The sequence below is a fragment of the Labeo rohita genome, chromosome 4 (genome assembly GCF_022985175.1).
Source record: "Labeo rohita strain BAU-BD-2019 chromosome 4, IGBB_LRoh.1.0, whole genome shotgun sequence".
NCBI classification, from domain to species: Eukaryota; Metazoa; Chordata; class Actinopteri; order Cypriniformes; family Cyprinidae; genus Labeo; species Labeo rohita.
In genome coordinates this window covers 23419234-23435204 of record NC_066872.1, presented here as the reverse complement: position 1 = coordinate 23435204, position 15971 = coordinate 23419234, and the positions used below count along the sequence as shown (strand labels likewise).

At 37.6% G+C, this 15971-nt stretch overlaps 1 protein-coding gene across 5 annotated transcripts in view; it reads left to right on the top strand.

Annotated features, from left to right (window-relative positions):
- celsr1a (cadherin EGF LAG seven-pass G-type receptor 1a) overlaps positions 1-15971 on the top strand; it is a 94004-nt gene that overhangs the window by 67517 nt on the left and 10516 nt on the right. For all 5 annotated transcript variants that reach the window (XM_051108573.1, XM_051108572.1, XM_051108570.1 and 2 more), the window contains 16 exons: positions 1947-2119; positions 2197-2382; positions 2458-2571; positions 4062-4236; positions 4351-4492; positions 8194-8314; positions 8416-8599; positions 8716-8817; positions 9716-9810; positions 9924-10133; positions 10957-11140; positions 11245-11388; positions 11874-12054; positions 12203-12370; positions 12506-12632; positions 14187-14387. In XM_051108573.1, the coding sequence (XP_050964530.1) occupies positions 1947-2119; positions 2197-2382; positions 2458-2571; positions 4062-4236; positions 4351-4492; positions 8194-8314; positions 8416-8599; positions 8716-8817; positions 9716-9810; positions 9924-10133; positions 10957-11140; positions 11245-11388; positions 11874-12054; positions 12203-12370; positions 12506-12632; positions 14187-14387 (2507 nt within the window). The remainder of the gene's footprint in view (positions 1-1946; positions 2120-2196; positions 2383-2457; positions 2572-4061; positions 4237-4350; positions 4493-8193; positions 8315-8415; positions 8600-8715; positions 8818-9715; positions 9811-9923; positions 10134-10956; positions 11141-11244; positions 11389-11873; positions 12055-12202; positions 12371-12505; positions 12633-14186; positions 14388-15971) is intronic.

The window sequence follows — 15971 nt, the reverse complement described above, 5'->3', positions numbered from 1 at the left end:
TATTTGGGTAAGATAATTAACATTTTGCAGATTCTGCAAGGTGTATGTAAACCTTTGACTTCAAGTGTATATTCATATTTTTCTCTCAACTCTTTCACCATGCTTTTTGCAATGCATTCTGGGATTGTCATCTCTGTTAAGCATACAGCAAAGCTGTCTTAGATTTAGCTCAAAATGAGATATCTCAGAAAATAAATAAGTTTTAAGCTCAGTAGGTTTTATAAGGAGTAACTGTCAGTCTGGATTAAAATGACTGTTCCCACATATGCTTACAGCTACAGGAAGTACACAACCTTCTGTTCTTACCTCATTCTTTGGTGGATTTGAAGTCATTGCTCTTGTTGGTTGGGAAAACATGCTTGACACAGTTTACAGCCCAATAAATTTGCCACATTTGCCATCATTGGCAGTCAATTCTGATGCATACTCAACAGGACTTTACACACTACTTTACAACTCCACTGTGATTAATTGACAGACGTGTATGAAAGTGGGTGTGTTTGCATGTGTTTGAACGACCCAAATGATAGTGTACCTGACATCCCCACTGGCTGTTTTTAGAGGGTGGACATTCTGTAAGGCTTGGGGCACCAAACAATAAGGGATAGCGTGAATCACGCTGGTTTCTTTTAGGTCCCTCCACAGGCCTGTTGGGGCAGCGCTCCGTTATAAATTCTGGATGTTCAAGTCATGTCATCATCTAACAAACAACCGTGTTGACTGAAAGAGCCTTCTCCAATTTTATGTTTTGGCAGGGAAGCATGCCTGCCAGGAAAGAGTGTTATTTTTGATGCTGATTAGATGGATGCCTGAAGTAGCCCCAATTTGCGGTTTGTTTTCGTTACAGGATAGCTCTGTTTTAGAGCTAATGGCTTGTTTCCAGATCGAGCAGAGCGTAATTTAGATATTATCATCTCTACACTTCTGCCATAGCACAGATAGAGTGTCCATCTCTAGTAAAACACGTAATTCAGCCTGCTATGGCTGGCAGTTCCTTGGCGACTTCTCAAACTTCAGTCATTTTAGTGTCATCTGGAAATGTTTGTGATACTTGAGTTCATTATGCATCTTCAAACTTCAGAAATCTTAAAATTTTTTGAGAATCATGAATCAAACTCAAAGAATATATACTTTTTTACATTTTTTTTATTTTTTTTTTTTTTGAAAGAAAGGACGATATGGGTTGAGCTTGCCTGTACAAAACAATGCATTGTGGGTATTTGCCAGGGCCCAATTTAAAAGATGGTTTTAAATGGATAGTTAACTCATCTTCATGCTGTTCCAAACCTGTATGATCTTCTGTGGAACATAAAAGAAGATATTTTTAAGAATGTTGGATACAAAACAGATTTGATAACTATTGACTTCAATTTCATAGATGAACTCCAAAATATCACAGTAGTCATACAGGTTTGGAACGATGATGATTATGATCAAATTTTCATTTTTGGGTAAACTGTTTATTTAACTGTAACATAATTTCCTGGTCACCGCAGTATACTGAGAAATTTCAAATTAGTACTTAGAATAGTACTTGAAAAAAAAAGGCCATGAGTTTGATTTCCAGTCAATGTGTGTGAAGGTATTAAAATTCATTTCAAAACTAGATTTCATTGTTATTCACAGTAAAGCGTAGGTCAAAAGCATAAGCGTGAATGTAAAATTACTGAGGCTTGGTTTTCTGGGGCTTTCTGGGACTCGTAAATGTCAGGGCTCATAGCTGAAGTATTTCCATACCATCACACTTCTGCTATTTGATTACCCGCACACAAATCAAACAGTAGACGGGAGTACATCGCTGATAAGTCTTGGTTTGTTTAAGGCTTTTCCACTCCTTTAAATATGTGCCTAATACGTGGCTCAGAGCCAAAAGGTTTCCTTTTTCCTGGAAAAAGCCTCTTTTTTTTTAATGCAGTCAGTCATAACTGTTTCTTACTTTCTTGCAGTCATGCCTTCGCCGCAGCACTTTGATGGTCATGCCATGGTGTCATGGAATGACCCCGATATCACAATCGCTGTGCCCTGGTACATCAGCCTAATGTTTCGCACCAGACAGAGCAGCGGGACCGCAACCCTAATGCAAGTCAATGCTGGCGTCACATCTCAAGTTAACCTTCTGGTAAGAGTCAAATACAAGTCATTCTTATTTGATGTAAATTCATTGTCAATTTAAACCATTTCCTGACCTTTTCTAAGATAAGGGACAAGTATGTGCGGTTTGAAGTACTTCTGGGAGACCAGAAAGTGGCCACGCTGGATTTCCTAGAAGTCCGAGTGAATGACGGGGAATGGCATCACCTTCTTGTGGAGCTGAGGAGCAGCAAAGATGGGAAGGACACAAAGTACATGGCACATGTGTTCCTGGACTACGACATGTTCAAGGTCAGTTTTCTGGTTTTAACAAAACAGAACAGTCTTTGCTGAAACCTGTTTACTGAAGTCTTCCATGCTTTACAGAAGTCAGCAGAGATTGGAAACGAGCTGCCTGGACTCAAGCTGAGGAGTCTGTTCATTGGTGGACTTCTGGAACAGGGTACCAGCGTCCTGCAGGGTTTTAAGGGATGCATGCAGGTGAGACCGAGAGAAAGCCCTTCAATCTTTTTCCCTGCATGATACAATAGCAGTTGTGAATCAACAAACGTGTTCTAGCTTTCATACATAAGGCGTGTACTGTTGTTAGAAATGCATTGTAAACACAGATGGGGGCAAAACTAAACTTGGATTAAGCATGAATTCAGAATGCGTGATGGACTGTCAACTCTACCTATTGAAGAAGATATGACATCATTGACAGCTGATGATTGTATTGTGACAGCATATTTGAAAACCACCTATAATTGAATGCCAAATTAATGTGAGGTAAATTATCTAAACATCCCAAGCATTCTTCAAAGCTTAGTTAATGAAGATTTGTTTCTGTGATGGGAAAGCTGAATTTTCAACAGCCGTTACTCAAGTCTGATTTGTCATATATATATATATATATTTTTTTTTTTACATATTATCAGTGTTGAAAACAGTTGTGCTGCTTAAGGGAGAACTTCACTTCCCGAACAAAAATGTACAGATAATCTACTCACCCCCTTGTCATCAAAGATGTCTTTTTTTCAGTCAATAAGAAATTATGTTTCTTGAGGAAAAGAATTGAGGAATTGTCTCCATATAGTGGAGTTTAACTTCCAAAATGCAGCTTCAATGCAGTTTCAGATGGCTCTAATGATCCCAGCCGAGGAAGAAGGGTCTTATCTAGCGAAACAATAAGTCATTTTTGAAACAAATTGACAATTTATATACTTTTTAACCTTAAAAACTCGTCTTGTCTAAGTCTGCGTGAACTCTGTTTTTTTCTGGATCAATACGGTCAATACAGTTGTCGAAATACTCCCATCTCGTATTCTTCAGAAGTCCCGACCGAGTGTTTACAAAGTGAACATGCAAAGAACATCAAACGCTCTTTACAAAAAAGGTAAAACAGCAATGTAGGATGATTTTGACTTTAAAGAAGAAAACGAGATAGGAGTTTTTCAACCTACCCTAACTGTATTGACCCGGATTACACACATATGCATTGCAGAGACAAGATGAGCATTTGAGGTTAAAAAGTATATAAACTGTCAATTTAGATAAGACCCTTCTTCCTTGGCTGGGATCATTTAGAGCCATTTGAAGCTGCATTGAAACTGCATTTTGGAAGTTCAAACTCGGGGCACCATTGAAGTCCACTATATGGGGAGAAATTCTGAAATGTTTTCCTCAAGAAACATAATTTCTTTACGACTGAAGAAAGAAAGACACAACTATCTTGGATGACAAAGGGGTGAGTAAATTATCTGTTAATTTTTGTTCCGGAAGTGAACTTCTCCTTTAATATTTTTATAGAAACCATGAAACATTTTAGGATTTTGATCAATAGAAAGTTCAAAAGAACAGCATTTATTTGAAAATAAATACATAAAAATACCCTGAAACACACTTTTGATGAATTTGGGTGTGTGATCTTAGAAAAAACTTTCTCAAGAATAAGTGAAGGGTGACTGACTTTATGTAAACTTGTGTCACAGGGTGTCAGGATGGGGGAGACTGCCACCAACACGGCTAACATCAACATGCATCAGGCATTAAAGATCCATGTGGAAGAAGGCTGTGATATGGCCAACCCCTGCGATTCCAACATCTGCCCTGACAACAGCCAGTGCACAGACGACTGGAATGCACACACCTGCATCTGTGACCCCGGTACTGACACCTGCATCACATTCACTCCATTTGTACAGATGCATCTGATTTCAGTTTGAGGGCATTCATCAAATTCTCTTTCTTTCGTTCTTTTTCTCTTTCTGTCACTCACAGGTTTCTTTGGCAAAGACTGTGTTGATGCATGTCATCTGAACCCCTGTGAGCATTTGTCCACGTGTGTTCGTAAGCCGAGCTCCTCTCACGGTTACACATGCGAGTGCAGTCAGGACTACTACGGACAGTATTGTGAGAACAAGTAAGTCGCATACCGGATACAGTACCAGATAAGACCAGACATGTTTATTCTAGTTAGTGCCAATTTTGGTGAACCAGCATGGCCGTACTGCTAAACAAACTAGCGTGACTAACTTTCTAATGAAGGTGACTGACCTATGAATCTTGCTGGTTAAGCGAATTAATGGAAATCTTGTCATTATTTACTCACCCTCATGTCATTCCAAACCTGTATGGGTTTCATTCATCTTTTGAACAAAAGTAGATTTTTTTAGCTAAAGGATTACTCCACTTCCAGAATAAAAATTTCCTGATAATTTACTCACCCCCATGTCATCCAAGATATCCATGTCTTTCTTTCTTTAGTAGCAAAGATGTTAAGTTTTTTGAGGAAAACATTAAAGGATTTTTCTCCATAGAGTAGACTTTAATGGTGCTCAACGGACTGAAAGTTAAAAATGCAGTATCAATGCAGTTTCAAATGATCCCAGCCAAGGAATAAGGGTCTTTTCTAGTTAAACGATCTGTCATTTTCTTAAATAAATTCATATTTATACACTTTTTAACCACAAATGCTTATCTTGTCTAACTCGGTGCACTCCAGTTTGAGATTCCAACTTCAATATCGTTCTACATCACTGTTTCACCTTTTTTGTAAAGGGTGTTTGATCGTCTTTGCGTTTACTTTATAAACACTGGGTCGGTACTTCTGCAGCGATGTAGGACGATTTTGAAGTTGGAGGAGAAAACAAGACAGGAGGTTTTTAACATACCCTAACTGTATTGAGTGCGCAGAGTACGCATGCGAAAAAAAAAAATAGAAAATAACAGATCACTATATTTCACTATTTGAGTGTAAATTGCAAGATATAAATCCACAATTGTGAGAAAAAAAGAAAGTTAGATGCGAGTTTGTCTCACAGTTCTGGATTTATTTCTCACAATTATATCCTGCGATTTATATTCTATAACACAATTATATCATCTATATATCCTGTGATTTTTTTGGTTACATTTTTCTCATAATTGCAAATCTATATACCGCAATTCTGACATGTGAGATATAAGCTTGTAATTGTGGGTTTTATAACTTGAGATTGTGAGTTCATATCTGGCAATTCCGAGATGAAAAGGTCACAATAACCTACTTTTTTCTAATTTAATGGCTGAAACAAGGTTATTGCTGATTAAACTGACCTTTATAAACATGGGGCCAGTTGAATAAACTGCTTAGACTAGTCTTAAAATGTTAGTGATCTATTTTTTTTCCCTTCAAGATGGGTCATAACTTTTTTTTAATTCAGTTACAAAAAGCTAGATTGGTATAATTGGAATATGAAAAGTAAGACTGATTACTCCTTGTCTACTGCTAGTTGGTGAAACTAGTTCTTAAGACACAGTCTTAACTAGTGATTGTTTATGCAACTGGCCCATTAGTCACATTTACCAGATTAGAACTGAGGAATATTATAATTTACATTATGCAACAATACAAGCAATAAAGCAGTTCAGATATGCTATACAGTATATATTATACAAAGACCGGCAGACTTGCGAGATGTTTAAATTTCTGACAGTGTCTGAAATTTGCATTGCAGTTGTGCAGTGTATCAGAGTAAATGATTTGCATTATAGAAGTCATCTTCATTCCAGTGGTTTGTGTTTGTGGGTGTGTCTGTCACTGTGTTGGCTCTTCTCCACAAAACAGGGGAAAACAACACAGTACACCCTATCACAAGTCCACACAAGCTTCACAGAATTATTAACTTCCTTTTTATTTTCATATTTAATCTGCTAAACTTACTGATCAGCGATGAATGTCACGCTGTCTCATCACTTACACATGGGATGTCTTTTTGTCTGGTTCTTTACTTAGTCTGTTGACATGACTGTCCTCTATTAGATTAAGACCCAAACACGCTGCTAGCACCTGATGCTGAGTTAATAAGCACCATGAGGCCCTGCTGTCTGCACATTTTAAGGAGAGGACTGCAGACAAGGAATTTTTTCCTCAGCCTCAGTGTTCTGAAATAAGTCCACAGTGGAATTGTGTTGACCTCCAGCTGACATTTTACTGGCCATCAATGAAAAAAATAGCAACAGAACATTAAATAATATCTTGGAACTTTATAGGGCTGACCCCTAATAGTAGACTAACCATTGGTAGGCCAAAATTTTATTAGTTGCTTACTCTGCTTACAATGTGCGCTATTCAAGTGTCTGTGCAGAGTCTGGAAGCTGAATAGTAGCACTTTATGCATGACAGATGGAAGCGCCAGTGCGTTTTGTGTGCACATTTATTTGTGTGCACTCAGAGTAACAACGAAACGTGGTTTTGTAAAATAATTAAAGCAAACAGGATGCGCTTTTTGCCTTCTCGGTCTCTGTGAACTTGAGCGTGAAACCTCGAAACTGTGTATACTTGCCTTACAGACATGAAAAATATGTCTATAGAGAGTGAAATATCTACTTTTAAATGAACCAATTAAAATAGAAAACTAATATTCTCAGATTATGTAATCCGTATGAAACATAACATAATAAGAGATGCTGAGATGACAAGTCAGTGTTGCCTCTTAAAAAAAACAAAAACAAAGTGCTAGTTTATCAATAGATTATTAAAACGATAATGCAGTCTTCTTGTTGTTTTTCCCTAACCCTTTCATAATTATTATATCTGACAGTGCATTGTGGCTAGTTTTTTTTTTTTTTTTTTTTTTTTTTTGGCTTGTGCTTAAGCGCTTATTAGGTTATGTAGGCAATTAAAGTCTCATTATTGGTTTATTAATAAACATGCAACACATATTTGACTGAAGCTTAAAATGAACAACTACAAGTCGACTAGAAAAACCTTTAGTCAGTGGCAGCCCTAGAACTTTATTAGCAATTTTTGTTAAGGTCAAAAACATACTTTATGCAAATACTTGGCCAACAAACCTCAAACATACAGTATGTTGCCCTGTTGTACTTAAGTATGGAAATGTCACATTTGACATCAAGGGTGACCCAAAACAGTACTGAATTTTCATGAAGAAGAGTAAATAAATATGTAATTAAAATCAAATGGAAATGAATTACTATGACCATAAAAATATGCAGTTATTAACATGGCATAGGCTTATTAGGTCAATTTAACTTTTTTGTCGAGCTTTGCATTAAAATACACTGACACACAACCTCTGACGTCAATAGCATTTCTCTTCTTATTTATAAGCCAATAAGCCATTTCATTATGCTATTACAATTATGCATAGTCATTTTCCTTGCTGACTTACCAATCTTTAGAGCATGTCTGGGGACTTTTCTAAATCACCTGTTTTACGTGTAATGCACAGGATAAATTATGTATATATATACACCTGTAAAACGGTCTTCGACCATCCAAGACAATGATGTTAAAATTTGTTTGCTTGGGGAGTCTGTCTTTATTTGCTTGCTCAAACAGGCACAATCCTGTTTCTCATCAGTTTCCAGTCGCCAGTTTTGTGTTATTACTTATCGTCTAAAGTCTGCCAACTCTCACATCTAATCTTTTGATCTCTACACCATGACAAATCCTGCAAGTGATTGATGAGAAGGTTCTTATTGGTTGATTTGCTTGACGCATTGGTGATCTGAGAGTGAGATGTTCAGATGTTGCAGGTTAAAACGTGTAACGTGTAAACTTTGCAAATGATGTCACTTTACAGTAGTAAAAAATACTTTCTTTTTCTCTGCACACAGGGTGGAAAAACCATGTCCTCGGGGTTGGTGGGGCAACCCCATGTGCGGTCCTTGCAACTGTGATGTCAGCAAAGGCTTCAACCCTGACTGCAACAAGACTACTGGAGAATGCCGCTGCAAAGTATGAAGATGAAATATTACATAATTTACCCAAAGTGGTCTGAGCCTTTCAGACTGGTCTTGTTGTCCACAAATGTTGATGGTTGTATCTCTTACACACAGGACAACTACTATCAACCAAAAGACAGTGACACTTGTTTCCCCTGTGACTGCTTCCATTTGGGTGCCAATTCACGTACTTGCGACCCAGAGACGGGTCAGTGCCCCTGCAAGGCGGGTGTGATTGGGCGACAGTGCAACCGTTGTGACAACCCCTTCTCTGAAGTGACTAGCACGGGCTGTGAAGGTATGGACTGATTTCCTCCAACCTGGTTTGAGTTTAAATGAAAGATGTGGTAATGTCTATCTACACTAGTGAAGTCCAAAGTGAGTATCATTATGTTTCCTTTCTTCACCCTTCAGTTGTGTATGAGGGGTGCCCAAAGGCCTTTGACGCTGGAATTTGGTGGCCCAGGACCAGTTTTGGACGCCCAGTTGCCATGAATTGTCCCAAGGGATCTACTGGTGAGTAATACTGGCCTTGTTGTTGTGACAAATTCATAGTCAGTATCTAAATTATCATATACAAGCTTAACAATTACAGAAGATCAGTTTAGGTTTGAGTCAGTAACTGATTCCAGAACTGCGATTTGAATAGGATTCCAAACTACATACGAATGTAGCTCATAACGGATTTGCAAAAATCAAAAATCACGATTTCATGTTGTTCGTTGCCATTCAGACTTTCTAAATATGATCAGATTTGAATCGGATTTGCACAAAAATCAGATTTGGGCTGACAGTCTGAACGCGGCTTAACAAATCAGATTTTTTAAACTAACTTTTTTTATTTATGAATTTTCTTAAAAAAGGTCAAGTGGTGTAACTATCAATTATAATAAACAGAATTTGAAAAATTCTTATATATTTATATAAAAAAAGTTATATATTTTAGTGTAGCTAGCTACAATGATTTATATTCTAGTGCATGATATTTAAGAGAAATAATAGGCTTAAACATGTGCAAATGCCCTTGTTTTCAGTGGCTTTCTGTCAACTAGCACTGCCGCCCCCCACTGACGTTGCCCAGCTTTGTTAACAAAGAACTCTCATTGGCAGAACTCTGCAGTTAGATCTTTTCATTGGTTGGGTAACTGAATGTTAATGAGGCCTTGTCTCTAGAGGGAGCTGGTTGGCAAACACAAAAGTATCGTAGGACACGACTTGGCAGCGCTTGTATAAAGACACATTTACCCAAGTGCTTGTTGGAGTGAGGTTTCAGTTTGAGAAACTTCTGAACTGAACTTCTTTCTACAGTAAAAGTAAAAAACATTGTATATACAATGTATATTTAACATTTCATTAAATATATGTAATTGTAGTTATTTTATTATTAATTACACTGTTTTCTAACTGACATTAGGCACTGCTGTCAGACACTGCAGCGATGAGAAAGGATGGCTGCCCCCTGAACTCTTCAACTGTACCACCATCACATTCTCCCACCTCAAGAAACTGGTATATCTGGATGTTTAAATTATAAACAATGATTTAAAAGCTGATATTGACTTATCTCAAGTAACCTCTCTTTCTCCCTTCCTCTTGTTCATGTCCTACCTCTTTTAAACTAGAATGAAGAATTGCATCGTAATGAATCCATAATGGATGGGCAGAAATCAAAGGACATCGCTCGAATGTTACAGAATGCCACAGACCAGACCAAGTCCTTCTATGGAAATGATGTTAAGACAACCTACCAGCTCATTTCCTGGATCCTGCACTATGAGAGCCAGCAGCAAGGCTTTAACCTGGCCGCCATGCGTGACGCCAAATTCAACGAGGTTGGTTTTGCTCCTTCATATGTACTGTGAATATTATCTGCTTCATTTTTAATACTTAAAAGTTAGTGGTTATTGTTCAGACAAGCATCACTGTTGCTCATACATAAAGTAACCCAGCTATTAAACTGCAGCTCTCTGCCACACCATTTTTTTCTTCATGAATTATACCTCAAATTATCATACTTGCTGAGGAGACATCATTTTTGTAACACCGTGTCTACACCGGACATATGCGGCATGTCGTGACGGGATAAAATAAGGTCCCATTATAATTAAAAGAGCTGTTTAGACTGGCAGTACCTATTGGAGACAGAACAATATCCAAAAAAATCACAAAGACTTGGGGTTGGGCTCTTTTGACGTGTAAAAAGGTGCACTCTAGTTGCACTGACATAGCAGCCACCTATAACACCCTTTTGTTAAAAGTTAAAAACCACTTATGACACCTTAGCAAACTCTGAGCATTGTGATGTCAACTTTTGCACATGTAAGCACTTTTAACATTGTTTACAGCTATACCAACAATGGGGGCAATTTTCTTTTGGTCTCTTCTTGAGCTTGGCAGCCCAAAATTGTGAGCTTTTAGCCTTGCGGTTAAGTAGATTAGTGTAAATAACACAGCATAAAGTAACTGATGTCATGAGAATGAAAACGCCCACAGTTAAAGCACATCTGGCAACATGAAAGTACTTATCATGATACATGGTTTTAGGATAAGGATGCGTTTTAAGACTGTCTTGTCTTGGCCCAGATTCAGTTTTGTAATGTCTCTCAAAAGTCTAGAATTTTACACTAAAACATTGAATGTGTTTACATTTTGCAGAACATAGTGAAAGCCGGCAGCGCAATCCTGGATGCCAGTAATAAAGAGCACTGGGATCAGATACAGAGAACAGAAGGAGGTACAGCACATCTGTTGAAAAACTTTGAGGAATATGCCAACACTGTGGCTAAGAACATGAGGAAGACCTACCTGAAACCTTTCATCATCGTAACTGAGAATATGGGTGAGTTACACTGCTAAAATCATTTACTAATGTAGATTCAACCAATTACTGAACACAGTGTTTTGAACACTATACAGTTCTTCTTAACATTTTTGACTTCTCAGTTTTTGCAGTGGATTATCTGGATGCCATTTATCCAGATGAGGCAACAATCCCTCGTTTTCAACTGACTGACCAGGAGTGTCCCAAAGACCTTAAGTCATCTGTTATATTCCCAGAATTCAGTTTCAAGTCTTCAGAGCATAAAGGTAAAAACAGACATTCTAGTAACAAAAAGACACTGGGTTATGATTAACTTAAAACATCTGCAATAAATTTGAATAAAATAGATATATGTGACCCTGGACCACAAAACTAGTCAAATGTAGCATTGGTATATTTGTAGCAATAGCCAACAATACATTGTATGGGTCAAAATTATTGTTTTTTTCTGTTATGCCAAAAAAAGTCAGTAAAGATCATGTTCCATTAAGATATTTATGAAACTTCCTACCATAAATATATCAAAACTGTATTCTTGATTAGTAATATTCACTGCTAAGAACTTAATTTGGACAACTTTAAAGGGGATTTTCTCAATATTTAGATTTTTTTGCACCGTCAGATTATTTTCAATTTCATTTTGTAATAATATTCAAACACCATATAAAATATATAAAAGTGGTAATAAATACTGCACTTCTCACATGAACTCTCATGGAACTCGCGTTCACGTGAATTCTCTCTTTGGTAGTTACTCCTACAGCTGATCCAGAATCCCACAACAGTTCTAATGAAGAGCACAATCCGGCCACAAACAAGAGGAAAAGACATGCAGAGAGTCTTCTACCATTTCCTGTAGCTACAGTCATCATCTATAAATCTCTAGGCCAGCTCCTACCAGAGAACTACGACCCCGACCGCCGCAGTCTCAGGTACAGAACGTCACTTTTTAGTACTTGTCCAACTATAAAGCGCTTGTCCAAATATTTAGTCTTGGTGGCATTCCACAGTCAAACACAGAACACGGTTGCCATGCTATGATCTATTTACCATGTCATTGGTGCCCATTTTTTTCCCCAGGCTGCCAAACCGTCCTGTCATTAACACTCCCATCGTGAGCACGACTGTATACAGTGAAGGCGAGCCATTACACATTCCTCTGGAGCGACCAATCACGCTGGACTACAACCTTCTGGAGACAGAGGAGAGAACTAAACCTGTGTGTGTGTTCTGGAACCACTCTATCACGTAAGTCACAAACCCTTCATAGGCACTTTTAAATATAATCTAGATATCACTCGATTGAAAATAAAATCTCCTAAATCAGTCCACAGTTTATTTCAGAACGTATTAATGCCAATCTGATATGTCTTGGTATTTCAGTGTTGGTGGCACAGGCGCCTGGTCGTCCAAAGGATGTGACCTCATCTCCAGAAACCACACCCACATCAGCTGCCAGTGCAATCACATGACCAGCTTTGCCGTGCTTATGGACATCTCCAAGAGAGAGGTACTGGTGCTAAAAATGCACCATTTTTACCTAATCACTTAAAGTGTATTTCGCCCAAAAATGAAAAGCCTGTCATCATCGTTCATCTTCGGAAAACACAAGAAAAGAATATAGCTGCAAGCAGTGATTACCGTGGCAGCTTAAGGCATTTAAGCATATAAGGAAAAAGACATTACATATTATTTAGCAGGGCTGTACCCACCTAAATCAGTTATTTAAAAAGCATTTTTTGACAAATCCAAGTAATTTAGCACTGAGATATTTTTTAATGTTTATGACTGTTATAGCGTCAACTGTGGTCCGATCCCCTTAAAACTTTGCATGCTTGTTTAGAATCACCTGTCACATGTGCTGAGCAGGTATCGTGAATTGTTGAGTTTTCCTTTAGGCTTTATAGGATTCTGGGTAAATTTGGACCGGCCCCTTTTTTAAACAACCCCATTATAGCTTCCCAAAGGATAAATTTCAACATTTTTTTGATAGTTTCTGGCCTAGAGAGTCCGGAGAATTGTGCTGCAGTGTTTTTGTGCTGCAGTGTCGAACAGGCCTACTGAGCTTTGTTCCAATCAGCCTCCGTTAACCTTGTCTTATGGGTGCTCAAACTTCGTCGGCCAATGTCGGCCATGTTTTTTGAGATACGCAAATATCCTTATAGACACTTGTGGCAAGACCGTGCACAGAGATTTTCATGTTGAAAGGACAAATGATTGTGCGGTTATAGGCATTTTTTTGTTTGTTTGTTTGTTTTTTCCCTCTTAAAGCTCTTTGATTTTTTTTTCCTGTGACTTCAGATTGAGCTCTTACATAAGTGTTCTCAGTTGGAGAAGATATCTCATTCCGTTCAGGAGTAATAGGCATTTTACTAAAAGTTCCCCTGCCCCTTTCAAATGTTTTGGCACCCCTTTGCGATGGTGAGTCGAAAGTTAAATTTTTTTGATAATTATTGATATTCGCTCTCCAGAGAATCTTTCTGCACTGGTTTGGTTCCGATCGGGGGGGAAAAAAAAATAGGACTAGTTCGCAAGTTAATTCAAAAAAATGCAAAATACCTGAAAATTTCACGATCGAATCTGAGGAGTTTTGTCCATGTGAGTTTTGGATTTAGGACTTATGAGCCATTTCATACTTTTGGTCGCTGTAGCGCCCCCATCAGGCTGATTGGGACAAGCCTTGGTTATGTTGTAGGCAGTGTGAGTACTACCATCCCTCCAAGTTTCAAGTCTCTATGACTTGAACCCCTAATTATTTTTACATTTTCTCATCATTTTTGTTCATATTGCAAGTTAAATATCATATTTAAGCAATTAACAAACATCATTGGTTCTTTTGAGTCAAGCAAGCATATCTGAGTAATCGTGTCTAATGCAAGACTTTGATTAAAACTGCTTGATTCATACTGATTACGTTTATGATCTCTATATTTTAAAGCTTAAAAGTCTTGATTAGTTTAATGGGTTTGGAATGATATAATCATTTTTGTGTAGATTATTACTGTAAATTATTTTCTTTTTTCTTAATTTATTTATTAAATCTAATTTTCTCTCATTCTGTCAGCACGGTGATGTTCTTCCCCTGAAGATTGTCACCTACGCCACAGTCTCCGCCTCTTTGCTGGCGCTCCTCATCACTTTCATCCTGCTGGCCATCCTGCACAAACTCCGCTCTAACCTCCACAGCATCCACAAGAACCTCGTGGCTGCCTTGTTCTTCTCTGAGCTGGTCTTCCTTATCGGAATCAACCAGACCGACAACCCGGTGAGGGGTTCATCTTTAGAACATTACTGTGAAACCAGCATGGTTTTTAAAGTGAAAATAGCAAAATAATCTGAAATGAATGTGAGAAGGAACTCAAAAGACCGCACATGAAATTACAAGACTGGTTTTATGGGTTTGATCTTTCATCAAGTTAAATCGCAAGTGAGCGTTTAGATCTCAAATGTGGTTTTGTGTCTTCTCATCAAGAGAGACTGATGTTATAGTTTTCCCTCTCAGCGATATCTAGAATTTTAGAGTGCCATTCTCAAATTCCACTAATTACTTTCTTAAGTCTGTAATTAACAACTCTATATACTTGTGGATTGAGGTCACTTTGACAAATGCCTGCGATTACTGTGAGGTGGCTTTTATTTTGGGTATTTGTCATCCAGTACTGAGTAGAGAAAAGCTTTAATGGTTTAAATCAATTTCTATGTGGTTTGACACTATCTTCTTGTCTCCATTGTGCCAGTGGCTGTGTGGCACTCTCTGGATTACGGATTACAGCTTTCTGCACTTTTATACAGATGTGAAACAGCAGTAGTTTTACACTACACATAATGTATTTTGTTTTAATGAACTGGTTTCTTATGGAGGTATGCTGTGACTGGTGTCTGCTAGTACTAGGATTCAGTTTAGAGTTATCCCGACACACTTTCACATTATTTTAATAAATGTGAAGTCTGGCTATATGCTGAGCAAACTGTTTAGGTCTAACTCTGTAAAAAAGGCATGTATATCTTTTCTGATCTTTCATACTAAGTGGGTGAATTTGACACAGCATGGCATGCATATGTCCAAGAATAAAAATGTAAAGTGGCAACAATTTAGGCTAAAAGAAAAAAAAAGGTAGATGCTATTTACAGTAAGTATAATGGAAAACAGATGCTATTTACACATAGTGTAAAAAGTCGTAGATAGTGTTGCTTAATAGAAACTAATAGCATCCTGTTTACTCTGAGTGGAAATTGCGATACATATTAATAAACACTGTAAATAGAAATAAAGTGATATAAATTTAAAGGGATAGTTCACCCAAAAATGAAAAATGGAAAATTGTCATACTCACTTAAGTTGATCCAAACCTGGATGAGTTTTTTTTTTTTTTTAACACAGAAGAATATATTTTGAAGAATGTTGGTAGCCACATGTAGCCATTGACGTTTTTTTCTATAGTATGGATGCAAATTGCTACCAACTGGTTACCAACATTGGGATGTTAAAAATCATCTTTCCGCATTCAGTGGAAAAAAAAAACTTAGGCCCACTTTATATTAGGTGGCTTTAACTACTATGTACTTACATTTCAATTAATCATTTGATGCAGTTCACTTATTTTGTACATACATGTTTTTACATTGTGCTTATATTTTTAAAAATACCTGCATGTAATTACATCTGTCATTAATTTCTGTAATTACATTTTCTGCAATTACACTGTTAACCCATCCCTTACACCTTAACCCACCCTTAAACCTACCCATGCTACCAAACCTGCCCCTAACCTTACCCGTATCCCACCTTAATAGCAGCAGAAGTGTTTTGTAGTACAATATGAACACAATAAGTACATTGTACTTATTT